At 38.5% G+C, this 21,355-nt stretch overlaps 1 protein-coding gene across 2 annotated transcripts in view; it reads right to left on the bottom strand.

Moving 5' to 3' along the window:
- ATXN10 (ataxin 10) overlaps positions 1–21,355 on the bottom strand; it is a 76,470-nt gene that overhangs the window by 51,497 nt on the left and 3,618 nt on the right. For both annotated transcript variants that reach the window (XM_066549930.1, XM_066549931.1), the window contains exons 2-5: positions 20,505–20,696; positions 18,973–19,055; positions 2,432–2,528; positions 1,381–1,545 (exon numbers count right to left, since the gene is read on the bottom strand). In XM_066549930.1, coding sequence (XP_066406027.1) covers positions 1,381–1,545; positions 2,432–2,528; positions 18,973–19,055; positions 20,505–20,696 — 537 coding nt within the window. The remainder of the gene's footprint in view (positions 1–1,380; positions 1,546–2,431; positions 2,529–18,972; positions 19,056–20,504; positions 20,697–21,355) is intronic.

Raw genomic sequence — 21,355 nt, 5'->3', positions numbered from 1 at the left:
GCAATACCTAAAAGCTGCAATTGACAGCAAGAAAGTCCAGTCAACAGGAAGAATAAACACACATGTGGCAGTCACTTCTTATTTGTTGTAACACAGAATCAGATGCTCCAGCTCAGAGACAAGAAGGTAGGCAGGAATTAAGTGATATTTTTGACTTTAGGTAAGAACATTTCCATTTCAGTCATTTGTGAGTAAGGGAAATGCATCCCTCACTATTTATTTTGATGCTGCATTTATTCTGCATTTACCTTCAAAACATAAATTTGCCACTACAACTTTGGTATCTCAGTCAAAACAAATTTCGAAAATTAAGGATAATCAGGATAATTATCTGAAAAGCAACACTTTACATGTGTGTTATTGACAGATGACAAAACTAAGGACCTGGTTTGTCACTTTTGAAACTGAAGTCTCATAGTGTGACCCTAAACTTACATTTTGCTTTTTGAAAACTACTCATGTCATAAGCAAACTGCCCTTGCCATTAAAAAAGCCCAGCCACATACAAATTTGGGGTCATTTTTTTCAGTACAAAAGCAAACTACAAAATGACATTTACTTTTCTTTCAATCATCTTAACTGTGTGTTGAGACTTTCCATATTGCTTCTAAAACACCAACAATTCTTTCTAATTAAATTTTTAATTCAAACACGACCTTAAAGAGAATGCCACAAAAACATACAATAAATTATTTTCCCCTTGGAATACATGGTGTAACAATTAGCTGAATGTGCATCCTTGCTATGTAGGGCAGCACATTTATCAAAGGCATAACTGACAACAATATTTAGAAGATTGGCCATTAGTAAAAAGTACAAAAGTTCAGAGGGATAAAACCACTGATTAGGTGCTCTTAAAGTATGAAATGAAGATTCACAAAAAAAGTCTTCCCTGTTTTGCTATAAAAATGACTTCATGTTGCAGTAGAAAATGGCTATGTTAAAAAAGGAAAAAGGGAAAACCCTCACATTTTATGTAGCACTCCCAAACAATAGACATACAAGTCTTCCTAGAATAGTCTCACCTGTCTGTGAAACTATTCTGTGCTAAACTTAAAAAATCTCCACAAGTATAAATCAGTTTGCATTCTAAACCCCATTTCATTAATGAAAGAAAACCAGACCATGATTTGAAAATTCGTATGTCCTCAACAAAAAATTTAGTCTTAATTTAGCAACAATCAAAACAGTCATGAAACTACCATGGAAATTATCTCTATTATAAACTACTAATTTCTAATTAGATCTTCATTTACTACTTTGCAGTGTCACAAGTTCAGACATTTTAATACAGTGATTTACACCATAAAAAACACCTAATTAAGAGGTGAGGAAAAAGAAAATTTAAGAAAATTAAAAAGAAAATTTAATTGTACATACGACCACTCAGAATCCAACTGTTCTTTGTAGACTCTCAGGACATGAAGAGCCACAGGCAAGTTTCCAGGATCCAGCAGTTCTCTCACTCGCTCTGAATTCAGACAGGTGAACAGAACCATGCAGCAATAGGAGACAATTTTCTCATCACTGTATGGCAGACATGTCCTTCAAGAGAAAATAAGAAGTTAAAGGCAAGTTGAAATGGACCCTGGAAAAACAGGCAAGGGGCACTGAGCTTGCTGAGTTGTCCTTTGCTGGCTTTTAGAGAACTACAAGTTCGCCATTGTCTAAGAAGGATAAAGAAGGATTTTCCTTCCCCTGCAAGGAAAAATATCCAACTCACAGCTGAAGGTCAAACTTTACAGGAAGTTTACAAAACTAATGCTAAATTGGAACTGCTTTTCTTACCCTAAGGTCTTCCTACACTCAGTGCTGACAAGTGGGCTCCAAAAACCCATGGAGAATGATTATCAAATTGATCAAAGTGCCTTACTACAAAAAATCTGGTTGAACACATCAACAATGCTGTCATGTGTCTGCACAAAATAGTTTATGTAATATTTCCTTACATGTACGTCAACAAATCCCCAGGAAGATATTCTGGTGAGGTTAGGAGGGGGATGGAAGGATTGAAAGAGATGAAGATTAAGGAACTTTTACAGACTGCATGTGGTCCACCAATACTGACAGATCTGCACAGCAGTAACATGAAAAAAGATAATGCTGTGTTGCTGTAAATGTGTGTAACTACTTGAAAACATGTCTGAAATAAAGCTTATGTTTGAAGCTCATCATTCAAAATAGTTTTCTTCCAGTTTCTGTTAAATTACATCTATTTACTGATAGTTTAGAACAAGCAGGTTTTTAAAGGTTCTGACTCCTGTGGTTGGCTAACAAAAACCATCTACAGGATATGGTCTCAACCAGCCCATTCTCACCAAAGTTATTTTTCAGAGTTTCATGGTGCTAGCAAAGGCACAACTATCATGTACAAAAGATTTGAATACAACCACAGAAATGACACTAGGAAAAAAAAACCATCCATGCTTACAAGAAGAGATCTGGGAAAGCACACTTCCAAATGCTATTCTGGGAATCTCCATTTCCTGCTGCAATGTTTCCAAGAAACTGAAGACTACAACGAAGAGCTGAAAGAAATCCAGAAAATATATTAACAAGAATTCAAAGAAACACTAATAAATTTCACAAAAATTACATACTTCAATATTCCAGATACACACTGCAGAATCCATCTCCAGGAAGCTTTAGGTGCAGTATTTCACAGGTACTGTAAATAAATATTTATATTTTCTCTTCTAATACAAATAATTTTACAAAGTATTTCAGAATTACACCCAAGACTTGTCTGAGTATTACACACTGGCTATTGGTGATTACAAGAACTAATTGACAGGTTCTTGCTTCTCACATTATATTCTGGTTAGCTGGAAAAATCATTATAGACAATTATGATGTGCTCAATACCTTCTATCCCAGAATTTCTATCCTAGAAAATGAAAGCCAGCTCTCCAAATAGCTCTGCCTCCATTTTTGACCCTGAATTTAATATGGCTGATTTCTGTTCTTACTCCAAAGGATTTATTTTAGCCTCCTCTCAATATAGATTTAAAATACAAGAAGATGAGATTTCACCACACAAGTTAATATCCTAGAGCAGCCACCAAAAGGTGTAAAGTCATAAAACACAATAACATGAACCCAAAGACTTCATGAAATTAAAACTTATTTTATCCTTATCAACAGCTCTCAATAGCCTGGCCCTTATTAATAAGTTGGCAAAGAAACTTGAAATTACATTTTCAAATTCAGTTTAACAGATAATACAAACAACAGCCTAATACATATGGAAGTGGCTATTATTACCAGGTTCTGCACATCTAAAATTAGGTCTCTTGGAAAGGTGCTGTGCTGCTGTGCCAGCTGGCAGCCAGATTTCCTAAACAGGTCTGGGCATATGTCCTCTTGAGAACAAGAAGAAAGCAAGTCTGAGAAGTGGTCACTTGTGATTAGAAAAAAGTTACTTTTTTTGGCCATATATATAGATAGATATGTATCTATATATATACCTATATATATATCTAGATATATTTAAGCCCAAAAGATGTATGTATTCACCATAATGCATCTTGAACTATATTCTCTTCTAGTTAAGATCTCTGTTCTCTCCCCCTGCACATCTGCACTGGTTTATTATTTTCTGCTCATCATTGTGCTTCCGTTTCTCCCACCCATCTGGTTCCCATCCTGCTGACTAAGGAGTCTCTGAAGGACAGCAAGCATGGGCATGCCAGCAGACATTTTATGGAAATACTTCCCTGCTAGAAAAAAAACAAAACTAGGCAGTAAATCCTAGGAACAGGGTATTATTTGCCTTGGTGAATTCCTTACCTATACAGGAATAGGAAAGGAAAGGAACATAAGGTCTCCCAAAGGAACATAAGGTTGGTTGACTATATTCCAATCTTTCCCTGAAATTTGCTTCACCTTTTTCAGCTATTAGACCTTGATTGTTAGAGATTAGTCTGTCCAAAAAGTTCTACAGATGAAGGGAAAATGTTCAAGATCTTGTAAAGTTACCATTCTTACTGTACCAAAGAGGAAACGCCATGAACTCATTTACAGTACAGTCACAAATAGCTACAAATTTCAATATTTGTGAAACCAACCAACACTGCCCTTGTCCAACAGTGATTTCCTGATCAAGGAAGGAAGATACAGGAACAAGTAACAATTCTGTTGAGACACCTATGGAAAAAAACAGTTTCATCACTAAGTGCTTGTTCTTAACCAGTAAGAATTAGGATTTTTCTTTTAGTTAGAGTACACAAATGAATATATGGGCAAGTGGATATTCTGTAAGACAAAACCTATTAACATTTATTCCCAACTAAGTCGAGAAAGAGGATGCCTTGATAATGCAACATTTTGCCATAAAAATACTCTCATATGAAGAATCTCAGCAATTTGGAAGATATGATTCTACAAACAGATATAAGCAGCTGAGCAAAGCACTGGGTCCAGGTCACACACCATGTCCAGCAGCCACAGACAGAAAGGCACAGATGAAGATGCATGAAAAGCCATCACACCACACCTAGAGTAGCTCATCACAGCAATATCTGTATGGTTGCGTTTAAAGAACCAACACTTCTCTCCCAGAATTCCACAGGTGGTGGTCTTGGAATACATAAATGTCTCATGCAGTGCTGCTATTCAAATATAACTCCATGGAAAATCTACTAGCCTAGCACCAAGCTACCAAGACAGTCAATTTTGATAGAAGCAATGAAAATCTACACTATGGTATTTATACTTTAAATAAGAAATTCCCCAAAAATCCAACTAGAGAAGTTAACTCACAGCAAGGTATGTGAATGTTAACAAAAGCAAACACTGCCATAAAAGGAAAGTATTGTATTTTGAACTATGTAACTCTTTTCTTAGCATTCAATTTCCATGTTTTTCTTTTCTGCTTTACCTCTATTGGACTTGATTGCTGCAACATGAGACTGAAGTATACTTGGATATCTGTGCAATATAAATACTGCTTTTCTCCTCTTTAAGAATTTCTTCATCATAAAATCACAGAGCTAGAATTATTAAGCTTGGAAAAGACCTGTAAGATCATGAAGTCCAACTGTTCACCCAGCACCATCATGTTTACCACTGAAGCATGTTCTCAGGTACCACATCCACACCTTTTGTGAATACCTCCAGGATGGTAACTCCACTCCCTGGGCAGCTCATTCCAATGCCTGCCCACCCTTTCCATGAAGGAGTTTTCTCTGGTATCTAATGTGAACTTCCCCTGGCACAATTTGAGGCAATTTCCTTCCATGGCCCTTCCATGTCCTTACAGCAAAAGCAAGAAAATGTAGAAGCTGATGAACACAGATTTCCATTCTGCCATCCAATCAATACACCATGAGCTTTCTGAAAGGGGGGAGGAGAAAAGAAAAACAAAAAAAGAAGGAAAAAAAAGACAAGAAAATTTCACTTATCCCTGAAAATGTACAGACCTTTACACAGCTAAAAACAATATTCTTAAACAATTCTGTAGCTATCAGCATAGCTAAATTTTACTTTATAAAAAAGGTTACTCTGTGTGTGGTCAAGAAGAGTATTTTTAACCTGATGGTCAACCACCGTGAAATTGCATGTACTAAGATGTAACTTGTGATACACAAACCAACCCTGGAGCTGAAGAGATTTCCCCTCACCAAGATTTCAACAGCTCCTGTAAAAGCAGGTGTTCTTTAGCAAATACACAAATTACATGTTGCTTTCACAGCCAGTCTGCAATGGCTTAAGGAGAGTTTTCTAGGTTCTACAAAAATAACCTCTTTACACAACAGGGCAAAAACACTTTACCTAATGAATTCTGGTACCTCAATATTTGTCTGCATGCAAACTGAACATTTAGTTGCTCAAGGGCCACCCATGACAAAGGTGAGACAGCTGATACTTGATGGCCCTGTATGAAGATGGTTTAAATGTATTCCAGCAGTTTAGGATGTTTAAGATCACAGTTCCCTTTCTTCCTTCCAGTCCTTTATTATCACAGAACAACTGAACCAGACTCCAGTGCATGCTTTTCATTTAATTATTATATTGACATTATCTCATTTAACAATTACCTGATATGGTCTAAAGGACCACAGCAGTGTCAGCTGGTTCCACCTCCCTGCTCCAGCAGGGCCTTCCCAGAGCACAGGACTGTGTCCAGAGGGGTCTGGAATATCTCCAGTGAGGAGACTCCACACCCTGTCTGGGCAATCTGTTCAGTGCCTGGGCACTGCCCAGGGAAGAAGTTCTGCCTCATGTCCAGGTGGAACCTCCTGGCATCAGCTCCTGCCCGTGGCTCTGGGGCCATTGCTGGGCCCCCAGAGCAGAGCCTGGGCCCTGCTCTGAGCCTCCCTGCACACAGGGACACCCAGGGCTGAGGGCCCCTCTCAGCTGGGGCTCCTCTCCAGGCTGGACAGCCCCAGCTCCCTCAGCCTTTCCCTGTCAGGGAGATGCTCCAGTCCACACAAAGGCATCATTTCACACAGCGCCTCTTGCAGATTCAGATTGTGTGTTAGATGAAAATTAAAATCCCCAAAGTTCTGAGGACAAAGACTTTAAGCATTAGAATTTTAAAATTCAGTATTTGTTTCCTTCTGTTCCACATGGTTAGAACAGGAGCCCACAAATGTGCTCAGCAATCATTTCAGAAAACCTTGACAGCAACTGTAGAGGTTTAACAGTCCTAGGAGATTTCCATTCTCTTTATTTGGGCCAGACAACACAGTGATAGTTGTGAGTACAAGCTTCTGCCTTTACTGGAGTCATAAAACAAATAGAGATATCAAATAGATCCAACCAAAGCACACACAAAACTGTACAACATTGCTCATCAGACTGCAAACGTAAGACTTACAAACTTGCATCTCTCTTAATGCTCCAGCCAGTAATAACACAGGAAAAACAGAGCTGGAGTGCCCCCTGTGCACTGGGGCAGACACAAAGCCTAGGAAGTGCTGGAACTGCATCCCAGGCTCCCAAGAGTCTGCACACTTTCGGAGTCTCCTGTGAGCTTTGCAAATCTGAACTGTGGGCTGTGAGCTGCCATGCAGAGCAGCCCTGGCTGTTTGTACATAATGGCAGAATGCTCTGTGATAGACTGCCTGTCCCAGAAAAATAAAACTTCCAACTCAGCATAAGGTGCAGACCTCTATTACTATAAAATGTCAGTTTCCACCACTATCATCCGGTCATTGACTTGTTTCCTTGTGGCTGCAAGTTAAAGCAACTTCCAGTCATAAAGAGTTATTTCCCTCTTCACCACCATGAATCATACCACAAATACTGATGAAAATGTATTTTCCTTGGAAAACAGTCTGTCTAGACTACTGAAATTGAATGTACAATACATATATGGGCTCTGTCATTTACTGTTATTAAAATAGTACTTAGTATTTTATTGCTGTAAATAAAATTATTGTCTAGCTACCTTTTATATTTTCACCTTGGTGTTACTGCACTTGCTGCAGTTCAGATTAGCAACCCATTTATACCATCTGTGGAACACCAAGAATGCTGTGTTTCATAAGTTTCTGCTTGCCCTCCCCTCCATCTCCTTTACCTCAGAAACAAAGTCACACTCTTGTTTTTTTTTCTTTCCCTTTAGAAGTGCCAACTCTAATTTTAACAGAACTTTATGTACATTGATTGGACAACCCTTATGTTCCTGGAAGATAAATGTCTAGGCAAAACATCAATACTTTGTTCTGACTAAAAAGGAGAATTTGATTAAAAGGCAACTAAAATTCTTGCCACACTATTAAAAACATGGAGTTACAAATACATTAGAAGGGAGCTGGAAGAAACCATCAGACCACACATCAAATTAGCCTCTGATGCAAATTAAGTTCCAATGAGGTCTCATAATGGGAGATTAAAAAAAGACTTGTGCATTTACTAAGAGTCAGTTTGACAGACCTCTTGAGATCAGGTTCAAATCTACTCTGATTCATAAGCAATAACAAGGCTTAATAAATACAGCACTAGAACAATTTTATCCATCTCCTGTTATTTTAATTGCATAATTTCAGTTTTAGAAAGTAAACATAAATGTGCTCATTTCTTTAACAAATTATCTATTAAAATCTAAAGGCATATGAAATGGGACTCCTTTTACATCCCCATAAGTAGCAAAAGCACATGCCTGGGATTAGTCTCCTATGTGAAGTGAAACACTTTTAAGTGCTTGCAGACCTGGGAACTACCTTTATGAGCTTTCTGCAGGCATTAGGATGTAAAACCTTGTTCTTGAATCAGCCCAAAAGCTGAGCCTAAATCTAATGCAATGTCTCTTTAAAGGTCCTGCAGCAGTGAAATCAGCAAGTTTGAAGTACTGGGGAGTCTCAAACCAGGCTTAAACCATACCAGGAAACCAAGAAAAATAAGAAGGACTGGCCACCCACTATGCACTATTAGTGGTGTCTGACTGTGAGACACACTCCTCCTACATGATACTTTGCACAGGTCTGAAAAAAATAAGAAGAAAAAATTATTAACATGTAAAGTACTAACCAAGGTTATGAACAAATATCTCCAATTACTTTTGATAACATACTGTGTACATTGTTTCATTTAACCCAAAATTTCCCCTGAAGTGCTTATATTTGCCCTCAAAGAGCTGAATGATCTTTTTCTGTAAGTCTGTGCAAAGAGTATCAGACTTCCCCCCATTACTTGCACCATTTCTATTCTGTACCTGGCTAATAAATGGACCACAGTCCTTTTGGAATACAGAATTACTAGCAAACTTACACTTGGTATTTTTACTTGCATAGCCACATTAATGTACAGCAACAGTTTTAGCATCAAACTTTTTGGGGCACTATAATGTATTTTAATACCTGTAAAGGCAGCTTACCTCTTCTCATGGCCATGTTATGGTCCCTTTTGTACCACAGCTGGTATATGCCCAGAGGATGGAAGAAAAGGAAAGAACTTGATGTGTCTCACAAACTTTCTTGATGTCTCTACACATCATGTAACTTGGCAATATTCCCTAAACTTCTCAGCAAAAAGGGAGAGACATATTTCTCTCCAAGCCCAAAGCTGCTAGCAAGAAAGGGAAATGAGAAGAATGGGAATCAAAGTCTTGTACCTTTGTGTCTGCAAAGCCAGGGTTAGACAACTCCCTCTTTTCCATCAGAACAATGCTCCTGTAACTGGAGAGTATGGAAGTTGTGCCATGGCAGTGTTAATCAAACAGCTGAGAGAATCACATGTGTAACTTCTACATAATTATAACCACTTGGATTTTTATCCCAACAGGCAACAGATGCATCCCATTGCTCCCTCTGCCCAGATCTTACTCCAGCTTCTTTTCACCCCCATTCCATCTTCACTCTCCCTGGAAAAAAAACCTTGGGGCCTCTGTGGGAGACTCTTTAGAAGGGATATTTCCTCTCAGCACATGTGCAAAAAGTTAAGCTTCTTCTCCCTACATTACATATATGATGCTCTATCTTTACAAAGGTGTCTGCAATTAAAAGGTTTGTTTGCCCCATTCTTCCCACCTTTATCTTGAGATCCTAATGTCCCTGTAAAAAACATTGTGACCATCTTAAATCTAGGGATGTTTCTGCAAGGTTTGGTTCACATATATTTGTGTAGAACAGAAACCTGCCTCATTATGAATCTTGCTGACATTATTTGCTGGGGTTGGGTAGGGGACACTAAAGAGCAAGGAAGGAAGGAAAGGACTTACAGAACACTGTATTTAGAGATCCACAGAAATACAGGCATTACCATTCATTTCAAGCCTCAACCAAAGTAACCAGAAACCATTCTAATTAAATAGACATCAGCAAACTCCTATTTCCTTTGTGCTCCAAGTGGATATCAGTCCACATTATAAAACCACTATGCATGTGGCATAAATCAGCAACATCTTGGCAGGCTATACTAGAAAGCCTCCAAATTGCAGGAGCAGGAAAAAAACAAACTAGCTCTACACACTGTCTAAAAGCTGTACCAGCAATGAGACCAGGGAAGCCCACAGGGCAGCCCACTGACCTACTAATTGTTCTGACTTAAGAGATGTTTCCTCAGGTTACTCTCTCTCCTAGAAGAAGCAAAATGATTTACACTGACACTCAGTCACTGCCTCTGCCTCCCAGTACAGCAATCAAAACACCTTTCCCTGAGTACCACCAGAAGGACAGTTTTGACTATCAGTACAAGTATCAAACTGCTGGGAAGCACCAGTTTTTTTAATCCCTATTTCAAAGTCTGTTTCCAATGCCAGCCATGTCATCAGTACCTGACAGGAGAACCTCATTAGGCAGGATCTGGTCTGTAGTTCGAATTGTGCCTCCACAATTTTTATACTCGCATATATACAGTCAATAAAATAATTCAATTCAGCACAGCTTAAACAGAGAAAGACAATTTACACAGGCCTGGACTAACAGGACAAGAGGGAATGGCTTCCCACTCCCAGAAGGCAGGGTTAGATGAGATCTGATAGAGAAATTCTCCCCTGTGAAGGTGGTGAGACCCTGGCACAAGCTGCTCAGAGAAGCTGTGGCTGCCTCAGCCCTGGAAGTGTCCCAGGTCAGGTTGGAAGGGGCTTGGAGCAACCTGGGATAGTAGAACCATGGGAGGTGTGGATGATCAAGATGATCTTCAAGATGATATTTAATGTCCCTTCCAACCCAGGCCATTCTGTGATTCTAAATCAGACCTCTACTGCAAAAGCAGCAAGACTCAAGGACAGAATCAAGCCCACAAAAACCCCTACCGTGAATCACTGCATTCAAACAGTAGGACATACAGACCAGAGTTAGGAAAAGGCTTTAAAATGAGATTAGAGCCTTCCATGGGACTAATAAGGGATAATAAGTACAGCAAACTGGAGCTTACTATACTTGGACACAAGAGCCTACAACTACAGCTGCCTGTAGTAATGAAGACCCAAACGCTGCTGGAAGTTGGAAGCCCCACTCCCTCTTCCTTTTTTTTCACCATTAAGATAAGAAAGTGCTGCATTTAAGTAGAGTCCCTGGTCCTACAATGGATCCTACAATGCCCTTCTTCAGTGGATCTAAACTCTCTCAAACCCCACTCTACTCCAAACGTTAAAAAATGAAAAAAGAAATTAAGGCATGCATCAAGTTTCCATGCTAACACCAGAGTTCACAGCCAGCATTATAAAGACATGTTAGGTTGAAAACACTGGTAATGTTGGCATTTACTCAAAATCTCAGTTCCTGCTGTATGACAACAATGTACACAAATACCCCAGACCTGCAGGGCACAGGGAGCTGTGCCCATATGCACTATGCAAGATGCAAAGTGTGGGAACTCCCAGTGAATGGGGCAAGAGTTAACCTCTGCAGGCAGGGCCAGTACTACATGCACAAGAGCTAAAGAGAATTCTGTATTTGCTAACTCAGGACAACTCATCAGTTTGAATGCTCTTGGTCCAGGTTTGGCTCTTTTTCTTTCGCAGACAGCTGGAAGTGGTGTAAAGGTTGGTTCCCTGTTTTGGAGTTCCTGCAAAAAGGCCAAAACACAAAGCCTTGGAGCAATGACCTGAACCAAGACCCACCCAAATCAGAGTCTTTCCACAGCCTTCAATGAATTTTGGACCAAACTACAAGAACCAAGGGAACGTTCTTGGCCACAGGAGGTTGCATCAGGCTGACGTGATTTGGGAACATGAAGTTACACATCCTTGCTGTAGGTGTTCTGAAGACAGTCAGTTAAAAATCTGTGGCAATATTGACCAAAACACAGCAGAGACAGAACAGTTCTACAGTTAAAACTTCCATACAGGGCAGGACTGGAGCATCTGTGCATCTGGTAACTTGCCAGTGCCCAGCAGCAAGTTCTGCCTGTACCTTCAACCAGCCAAGGGACAACTGCCTATTGCTAGAAAACCTCACAACTGCTTCTTACCATGTGTGTTTCTTGGAGATGTTCATATTCACTTTTAAGAGGAACTCAGACTCATTAAAAAAAAAAAAGAAGAGGTAAACACAAGGGAAAAACAAGAACAACAAAAAGCCACAAATGGTACAAAAGAACAAACCAATTACTTAAAACTTTCCTGTTTGGTAAAGTAGCAAAATGCTCTGAGCTATAGTAATTAGGGGATAGCAAAACTCAAAAAACAGAGGATTTTCTTAAGCTATGGAAACATGAAACCAAAATCCCAATACAAGTGCAACTAGCAGTTTACTTCTACCAGATAGCATATCAACTGATTGTTAGGGCACACACTCTGCAAATGCTAGAGACCATGAAAATCCCAATATTATTTTTACAGATTGGAAAAACACAAAGGCCAAAAACAACACCAATAACTCAAATAAAAAACTCATGCTTATGTTTACATAAAAGTTTGATGAGTATAATATATTCATCACACTCCCACAATTATTCCCCGAAAATACTATAAATATTATTTTGACAATGTAATTATAGTTTTTACTTTAACAGTGGCAGCAAAGTATTGGCACCAGTCCCCCATACAAAAACCCTAACAGACAAAGCAAAGATCACACACTGAAACTGGCAACTCTTAAGGTCAGGGCTGTCCTTTATTCCTATGTCTAAAAAAAGTCTGTTTATGTTAGCAGCTGGTTTATTTAAGCAGTACCACATAGGTAGTTTTAATTATGCTAGCTGTAAGCAAAAGGACACCCCAAATACAAAAATAAATGGTAGTGCAGATTTTTAAATTCTCTTTTCTTCCATGCAGCTGAGGCATGTTCTTTCATGCTACTTTTTGGGAATTAATCCCAAGGACTGTGGGTCCACTCAGGACCTGCTTTCTCCCTCTTCCTCTCCCTCAAAAGAAAAGCTAATGTGAACCTAATTTGAGAAATGTCACCTATCAACCATTCATGGTGACTGCATGACAGTAAAATAATTCAAGCTTTATACCCACTCACTCATTCCATGTAAATCAGCAAGTAACATGACTAGTACAAAAAAATCTGCAGCACAATAATTTACTGTGTTTGGTCACAAACACCCCCAAGATCTCCAACAAAACAGTATGACTCCTCCTTCATAGATAAATATTTGGGGCACTGACGTGGGAAGAGAGGAAAGATTAACTTTCCTTCCTTAATCCTGTTGGTTTAAATTTAGTAGCCATTGTCTATAAGAGTCTCCAGGACACAATTTAGAAATTACACCTTCACCAAATCCCTATAAACAAGCCTGTGTGAAGACACTTGCTCAGACAGTTACAGGCCTCTTTTTATAGACAATAAAACTTGACAATGGTTTCCCAAATGTATTGGGTGAGCTCTGCTGTGATGTCTGTCTAGCAAAAAGTTACTGTGTTCCACCACACTTTCTAAACAAGCTTTAAAACATTTATTTTTTTATACAGAAAACATTGGCAGTAATTTGGAAATTAAACCATTCAGTGCAACATGATTAAAGAACTACAAAAAGAAATGAAAGCAAAATGCAGTTTTTTAAAAGAATAAAGGAGAAGAATGAAAAATACTGGACAAGAGATAAAAGGGAAGCACAAAAGATGAGAGTTGACTCTTTTGGTCAATATTGGCATTCATTTCAGAAGATTTAGGTTCCATAACTGACCACTCTCTTTCTTTTTCCTGTTGATTTAAAATACTTTGCTGATTGACCAGGCATTTAAAATAATTTCAAGAATAGGTGAAAACTAGTTAGACTGTGATGCCAGTACATAAGCCTCTAATGCTCAGATTTTCAAACTAAGCTTTAAATGCCCAGATTTTTCTACTCACTCATTCTGCAAAGGTACCACTCCAATGCATTTCCAAAAGTCCAAGTATTTACTTCTAGCTCCTTCTCCTACTACCAAAATAATCTTTTTAAGGGGACTATAGCCTTAGGGGAAGGCTTCTTCCCCTTTTCTTCTAGAGGAAGAAAATAAAAGAGATAAATAAATATTGACAAGAAAAAGCAAACAGTTAAGGACACATGGCTGCCCATTTAAGAAGGAATACAGGAAAACCAACTCAGTGTGCTTTGGCAGGTTTGAAAGCATTTCCTTCCCTTGCTCTTCTGTACCTTCAAAATCAGCCAGTCTTGATTTTCCACTGTAATTCCCAACTGCCAATCCTTGAGTGCAGAAATGGAAAAGGTCAGAGCAAAGAAACATCTCCTGTTTTTTTTTTCACTGAGTGAGGACAGAACTGAAAGATTTTTTTCCCTCTACACCCTCCTGGAAACATAGAAATCACTTCACTGGTATTTAGCCATTTTTGTTTTCGGGAATATTTTTGCAAACATAACAATTTAACCCTGTTTTACTCATGTTCTTCTTCAGAAAAACACAAACATTTGACTAAATATCTCCTCTTCTGTAAACCTTTGAAAATTACTTTGAACTAACAACTTTTTAGAACTGAACAGGTACCCAATTTAGCAGCTGGAAATTTATTTCCTCTTGCCATTTATTCTCAGCAATCTCTCCCAATGAAATGTAAATGTGATTTTCTAGTACTACAGGAGCACCTACAGCTTATATTTAGTGGCTTTTGAAACCCAGCATGTCTTAATCTTCAAAAGCTTACAAAAAAAATCAAGTATCCTTCTCTGCTCAGCCATGTGATGCTCCCCTGTAGATCTCAGGGGAGCTTTTGTCTTCTCACTTCATCGAAGATGAAATTCTTCCACCCCATTTGGCTTTTACAAGAAACAATCTCTGGAAACTACAGATAGGCCTAGGTCCCTTACATGTCATTTCTGAAGCACATGCACACCCCTATGCTTTTTAAAATTTATTTTTAGGGTCTATGAAGGAGTGATATTTTTATTTATATAAAGTTCTGGATTCAAAGGTTACTCATTGATATCTCTTCTGCAGAGTGCTTCTCCTCCACACTGATGGATTACAAGACACTTCCAAAGGCACTTTCTTCCCAGACCATGAGCAACTCATAAAGCACCATGGGTCAAGAACAACTGGGTTTTCATTAACTGAAAGAAAAATCTGCATGAGAACCAATCAGGTCCAGAACAGCTGGAGCAGTTCAACAACACTGACTGAGGATGAATCCATGGTACTATTAATGGTACTGGTAGACAGAGGAGAGAGGGAAAAACAAGGTGGCTGAAGAGAGAAAAAAGTAGGAGAAAGGAAAAAAGGAGGATAAAAATAGGAGAAAGAAAAAAGGAAGAGAGAGGGAAAAAAGAGAGAGAAAAAACAGAAAAAAAAGAGAAGAGAAAAAATGGAGAAAAAGGGAGAAAGGAAAAATGGAGAGAGGGGCAAAAAAGAAAAAAAAAAGGGGGGGAATAAAAAAAGCTCAAAGAAAGGAACATTTTTTATAGTTCCTTTGTAAGAATATGGCATTTGTAGTACTTGAAAAATGTTTAAAATATCACATATTTTCCCACACATCCTCCCTCACAAAAGGAAGCATGAACAGGTGTTAGACATATGATATTCATGCTGCTGAACTTCCTACCAGAAAATGCTCAAGTTACTATAATAAGTGCAGTATTAAAAAATTTACAGAGAGTCATCTTTCATCACAGCTTTTAAAGGCATGCTGTAAGTTCTGTTCTGAAGAGAGTATCTGTGGCTGCTTAACTACACCTGAACACACTGCAGAAAATTGGAAGCAAGGTCAAATTCCTGTTCACAGATTCAAGCTATAATCCAATACATTTTAACCAAATTTCTGGACTGCAAAGAGCAGAGAACACCCCAAACCTTGCTCTAACAGGCAGCACACCTGGACACAGGTTTTGGCTGAGATCCCCAGCAGGGCCTGTGACACGAACAGAGGCTCCAAACATTCTGTACCAAAAAGAATCTGTACCAGCAATGGTGTGGCAAGGAGGAAGAGTGGGGACAAACAGCTAACTCTAGCAATATCATAAAAGAAAGGACTAGAAATGTTTGTGGCTTTTTAATGCAAGTATTAAAAAGAAAGGAGACTCTCATTACAGGGACAGCTGGCTTGTACATGGGATTGAACAATCTCTGAATGCTGCATGTATGAATTCACCATTTTTCAACTTACCTGAAGTTTCAAAGAGCTATCTCAGGACAGACATTCTAACTCACCTTCAAGGATTCTGGCCCACTGCCTTAGTGGTATACCATGGAATCAAAACAGAAACTTTTTCCACAGCTAGCTGGGACAAGTATTACAGACATACAGTAATTTATCTCGTATTTTAAAGCAGTGAAAAAGAGAAAAAGTAAGATCTATGGTGAAAACATGCAGTAGAGTTGTTTCAGTAAATATACTGAATTGACAAGCCAAAATAACCATGTATATAACCCCTGGACAACTATTTTTAAAGTATTACTCATAGCAGAGAGGATGCAAAGGAGTCTGGATTTATTTGAATAAATATTAGCAACAGTTTTTAGTCGTACCACTTTGCACAACACCTCCTTTTTTGTTTCTTTGATCATGTTCTCTCCCTTAACCATCACACTGGCCACAGCAGTGGTCAAACAATACATACTTTTATTTAATTTCTGGTTTTATCCATTTGAAATTGTACTACACTGAGCTTTCTTACAAAAATTAGCACACCACTCACTTACTAGCCTTAACAGCTACCAATGGATTAGAGTGAAAACCTGCCATAGATCAGGTTAGATGAATTTTTCAGTCTGCAGAAAGAATTTTCAATTTCATCTTTGTAAATACGATAATGTTGGAACTTCAAGTTTATTTAGCCTACAATAATTTGTTCTGGGAATTTTTCACATGAACATGTGACATTTATGAACACAAACATTATTTAGTGCTGCTCACCCTGCAGTACAGCCTTACCTCCTCCTCCTTGTGCTTTGTTGCTATGGAAGCAGTATGAAGGTATTTTAAAAACCTTAAGAATATACACAGGCACCACGAGGGATCATCCAATCCAAGCAGCCATTTGAGGGAGGAAATGATACACACCCAAATGAACAAATTGAAATACTCCACTTAACACCTAATTATCTGCAAGAACAAAATACACTTGCTACTCTAGCCCTGTGACCTGATTTCCTATATGAAACATGAGGAGAATCGTGAAACAGAATCACAGTTAATAAATACAGTACCACTTATTAATTTCATGGGTCTCTTTTGTTTCAACAGTGCTATCCAAGTCCAATTTAGCAATTTGCTTCAGTGCAACTAACAGCCAAATTTAACTGTTAACTTCTGAGGTAAACCCTGCAGAAGGAACCTGTGCTCTAGGCACTACATTAATTTCCACTTAACACAAAGTTCAGCAGATCACTCAGCAAGGAATTAGGCAACATTTGCTTGTCTACAATTTTTTTGTTGTTGTACTAACATATGTGGAATACATAAGCCATGATCATTACAGAGGTTCCCCAAGAGATCAATGCTACTTACAGCATCAAATGAAGCACCTACCCTGGGCCAACACAGCAAATCTTAGTTATAACTCAGATGTATTTACTGAATGGCGATGTAGAGTAGCAGTCACAAAACAACTTCTACCAAAATCCTGTTAAAAAATGTCTTGTTGATGCCACCCTTATATTCAATGTTGATAAGTAGATTTTTACACCACCCTCTGGCTAGGAAAAAGTGCCTGAAGCAGATAATCAGATTACTGAGTTTTACCCCCTTTGCTTTTTGCTCAATAGCACTCCCTCTCCTTCAAACCCCTGAGCAGAGAACAGCATACCCATGTGACAGCCCAGCAAGGATGGGCCAGCAGCCATCAGCCCAAAGGGAAGACCTGAGGCCATGCCTGTATCCAACAATGAGCACACCCTGCTCCCTCTCCTGCAGGTGCTGGGCAGCCCCTCTGGCAGGTGGCATTCCTACACCACAATTCCTGATGCTTTTAAGGGGCTGAAGGTGGCAAGCCCACTTGACCTGTACAGCTTTTTGAGCCCACTGCTGTCCAAGGCCCCAGCACAGACAGTAACAGGCTGGACAGTGTCACCATAATATTTTCTGAAGTATCTTCTTTGCTCAGGATTTTCTCCTGAGCAAGAAGCTGAGAAGCCTCAGAGAGAAATGTAAACAATAATTATCTGACTTGCTTCTCCCTGTTTTGCTGCTTTGGAATGTGGCTTGGACATTGTTTACCAACAGGTGAATGTTTGATTGGTTCCATGTGAATTGTTTTTATTAATGGCCAATCACAATCCAGCTGTGTTGGACTCTGAGTCAGTCATGGGTTTTTATTATTCATTCTTGTTAAGTCTCCTGATATATCCTTTCTCTTTCTTTAGTATAGTTTTAGTATAGCATAACTGTAACTGCATGACAGCTGTTTCACCTGCTTTCACAAAACAGCAGAAAAGCAGCAGCAGAAATCCAGTAAAAAACCTTTTCTGAGGAACAGGAGTGAAAAGAAATAACAGACACACAAGAAAATAAACATGCTATACTGTCTGCAAGCACAGACAGTCACATCTGGAGTCCAATGTACAAAGCTCCACATGCACACACTGGGAAGCACAGATTGTGAGAATTACTGAAAACCCTTAATATCCAGTGAAATGAGTAGCAATAACTACCACTAGTACTACACAGCCACATTTTCACTGCACTGAAAGAAAAAACTCATCTGTTAGGGAAATGTGAACACTAGTCAAATCAGTACTTAATTCTAGGCAGATACCATCCTGACTGGCCAGCAACCGTGGTATCCAAATGAAAATTAAAAACCATTTTTAAGAAGTCACAGCCAAAATTTGCTTCCTGGAATCAGATAAATTATCTTAAGTATCAGCAAATAAAAAGACAGTAAAACAGCAGAATATATTCTGAATGGAGGTAGTACACGAACTTTTCCTTTTATAAAACCCAATTACTGTACATCATATTAAAAAGTTTCCAAGTATCTTCCCTTTAGCAATCTATAAGGAACAGTTCAGTGAAAATACAGCTGAACTAGACTTGAGACCTTTTTCAAGCAGTCTAAGAGAGGGCCAATTCTGAACTGCAATTCAAGAAAGAATTAAGCTTATTTATAAAACAAATGCATCAGTAAAGTGACATCATACCACATGTATAAAAAAATATAATGCAGGCTATTTATATACATTTAATAAATTCCCAGCCTTACCAGTCAGCAACAATTCTTCTTTGATTTGTATTCCATGAAGCAACTCTATCAAATGGACAGATGTAGAGATGAGACCCAAGTTCCTATTATTAAATTGGGAATAAAACATTGATATGAAATACACTCAAAAAAATTTAAAAGGGTTTTCATTGAAGTTAACAGGAAATCTTTAGCATCTTCAGGACCTCTGAAACAAAAATAGTTTCTCCTACATTACTGCCAGCCTATCAGTAGCCATATTACTACCATCAGAAGCAAATCAAAGGGGTTTATTGCATCATTCTGCATTTTACCAATTTTGGGCACAGAATCTTCAGAGCTAAGTACTCTTTCCTCCCTTTTTGCTATTCTTCCTATCAGATATTAAACATCAGCATGTTATTCCTGTAATTTAAACAGCTTTACTTCTGTACAAACTTTGCTTTGTCTGGAAGTCAAGCATCCAGAACAAGAATCATGTATCTTACTTCTATAAGTATCTATAGAAGTATCTATCTATATCTATAATAAACTTGGAGGATTTTCAATGCCAACAAAGCAATTAGGGACCATTACTAAAAAACAACAGGGCCAGCTCAAAGAGAGAAGGAGAGAAAGCCAAGTAATCATTTATCCTTTCTCCAGTGAGGAGGAATCATAGATAAACTCTCAGAATGATTTGCATTGCAATTTTTGGGGCATTAACAGAATTCTGCCCCAGCACAGAAATTAAGACTCAGTCCCATGTCAAAATTATATTTAGTTCAATAAATCAAATTTGACACGACCAAATAAGCCAGTTTTTATGACTGTAGTCTCCAGTAATTCTTTGACATAACCAACTTGTGACAAGTTAGGCCATTTTTTTTTGTTGGTTGGTTGGTTTGGGGTTCTCATGGGGCATGCAGGCAAGGAGGGTGTTTGTTGCTATTTTGCTGGGTTTTTTAAAAACATCAACCAGACTGTCAGGTTTTCACTAACTACAGCTGGTTGTATCACCAGCATCCCTTCAATGCTGCAACAGACAGAGGCAAAGAATAGAGAGGCTAAATAACTTAAGGAAGCAGATTGATTTAATATCCTTTAAGCTCTACTTGCCTGTATATATATAATCAGGATTAATATGCACAGTTTTACATGCTGTGTTTTGCCAGGAAAGCCAGACAGATTTGAACCTTAAAAGACATACTAATTCAGTAACTGATTATTAAGACTATATAATTATTCATTATGTTATAAAAAATTAAAGAAAGGGGAAAAAAAGGATAGTTCTACAGTCAGGCTTCCAACAGGCTTATTTCATTTGTGTAATCAACTTGTATTGTGGATCCAAACACTTTGTTCTATTACTGAGCAGGGCCCCAGACTGACCTACAAATAGGTCAGCTGTTTTTGTGTCTTGCATATCTGAATTCAAGTGATTCCATCAAGCGGGAAATGCCAGTTAATAAATCGACTAACACAGCAGTGTAAAATAAGAATCTCTTTTATAAAACCCCACCAACATCAGAAGGTGGTACCTTGGTATGGGTTACAAGGGTTAATAACTGTACCTCAAGACATGTTGGTTCTTGGCACACTCAACACAGGCATTCCTCAGACACCTGAAGCACTCTGCTATGAGCAGCAGGCAGGTGTCTAGATCTGCCAGTCCACAGGAGCCTTTGCAGCTCTGCTCAATGGCACTTGAGGTGCTTGTCAGGATTTCCAGGACATCCTGAAATACACTTTCTTCTGCAGTTTCTCTGAAATACATAAATTTGTGGTGAAGAAAAAATAAAAATGCACTCCTACCAAAATGCCTACACTGGCACTTCTTATTTTAAACTCAAAGATGCTTCTGCAACAATACTTAGCTATTCTGAGTCTTTAACTATTCATAGTAGAAATTTTAAGTAAAAGGAACAAAAACATCACACAATCCTCCCATCAGCCCTTTCAGAAAAGGGGCTGTAGGAGACTGGTGCTGCCTTAGTATTCCTCATGACTTTTCAACAGGTCTTTGGAATTTTAATGAAAAGGAAACAAAAAATTCTCCCTAATACGTATAGCTGGTAGGTTTATACATGACACTGCATGAGATGAGAGGAAATGTAAAGTAGCATTAAATAAAATGTTCATGCAGAAAACTCTTCCTAAAGGAGAATTAAAAGTCCTCTTGATCAAACTCTACTGGGTGATATGGTATTACCTGCATTCTGATGCTCACTCAAATGCCCACACATTTGCACAATTAGAAATTCTACCTTCTCTTTTGTAAGTGATCACGTCCATAAATCAAACCATAGAATCAGCAAGGTTGGAAAAGATCCTTAAGATCATCAAGTTCAACGTTGACCAAACACTGCCAATCCACCTGGTCCCTAAGCACACCCTTAGACATGTCTGGAGCCATTATTTCCCA

This window comes from Molothrus aeneus, chromosome 5 (assembly GCF_037042795.1).
Source record: "Molothrus aeneus isolate 106 chromosome 5, BPBGC_Maene_1.0, whole genome shotgun sequence".
NCBI classification, from domain to species: Eukaryota; Metazoa; Chordata; class Aves; order Passeriformes; family Icteridae; genus Molothrus; species Molothrus aeneus.
Note: the sequence above shows the minus strand (reverse complement) of the source record. Positions and strands in the feature narration are given on the sequence as shown.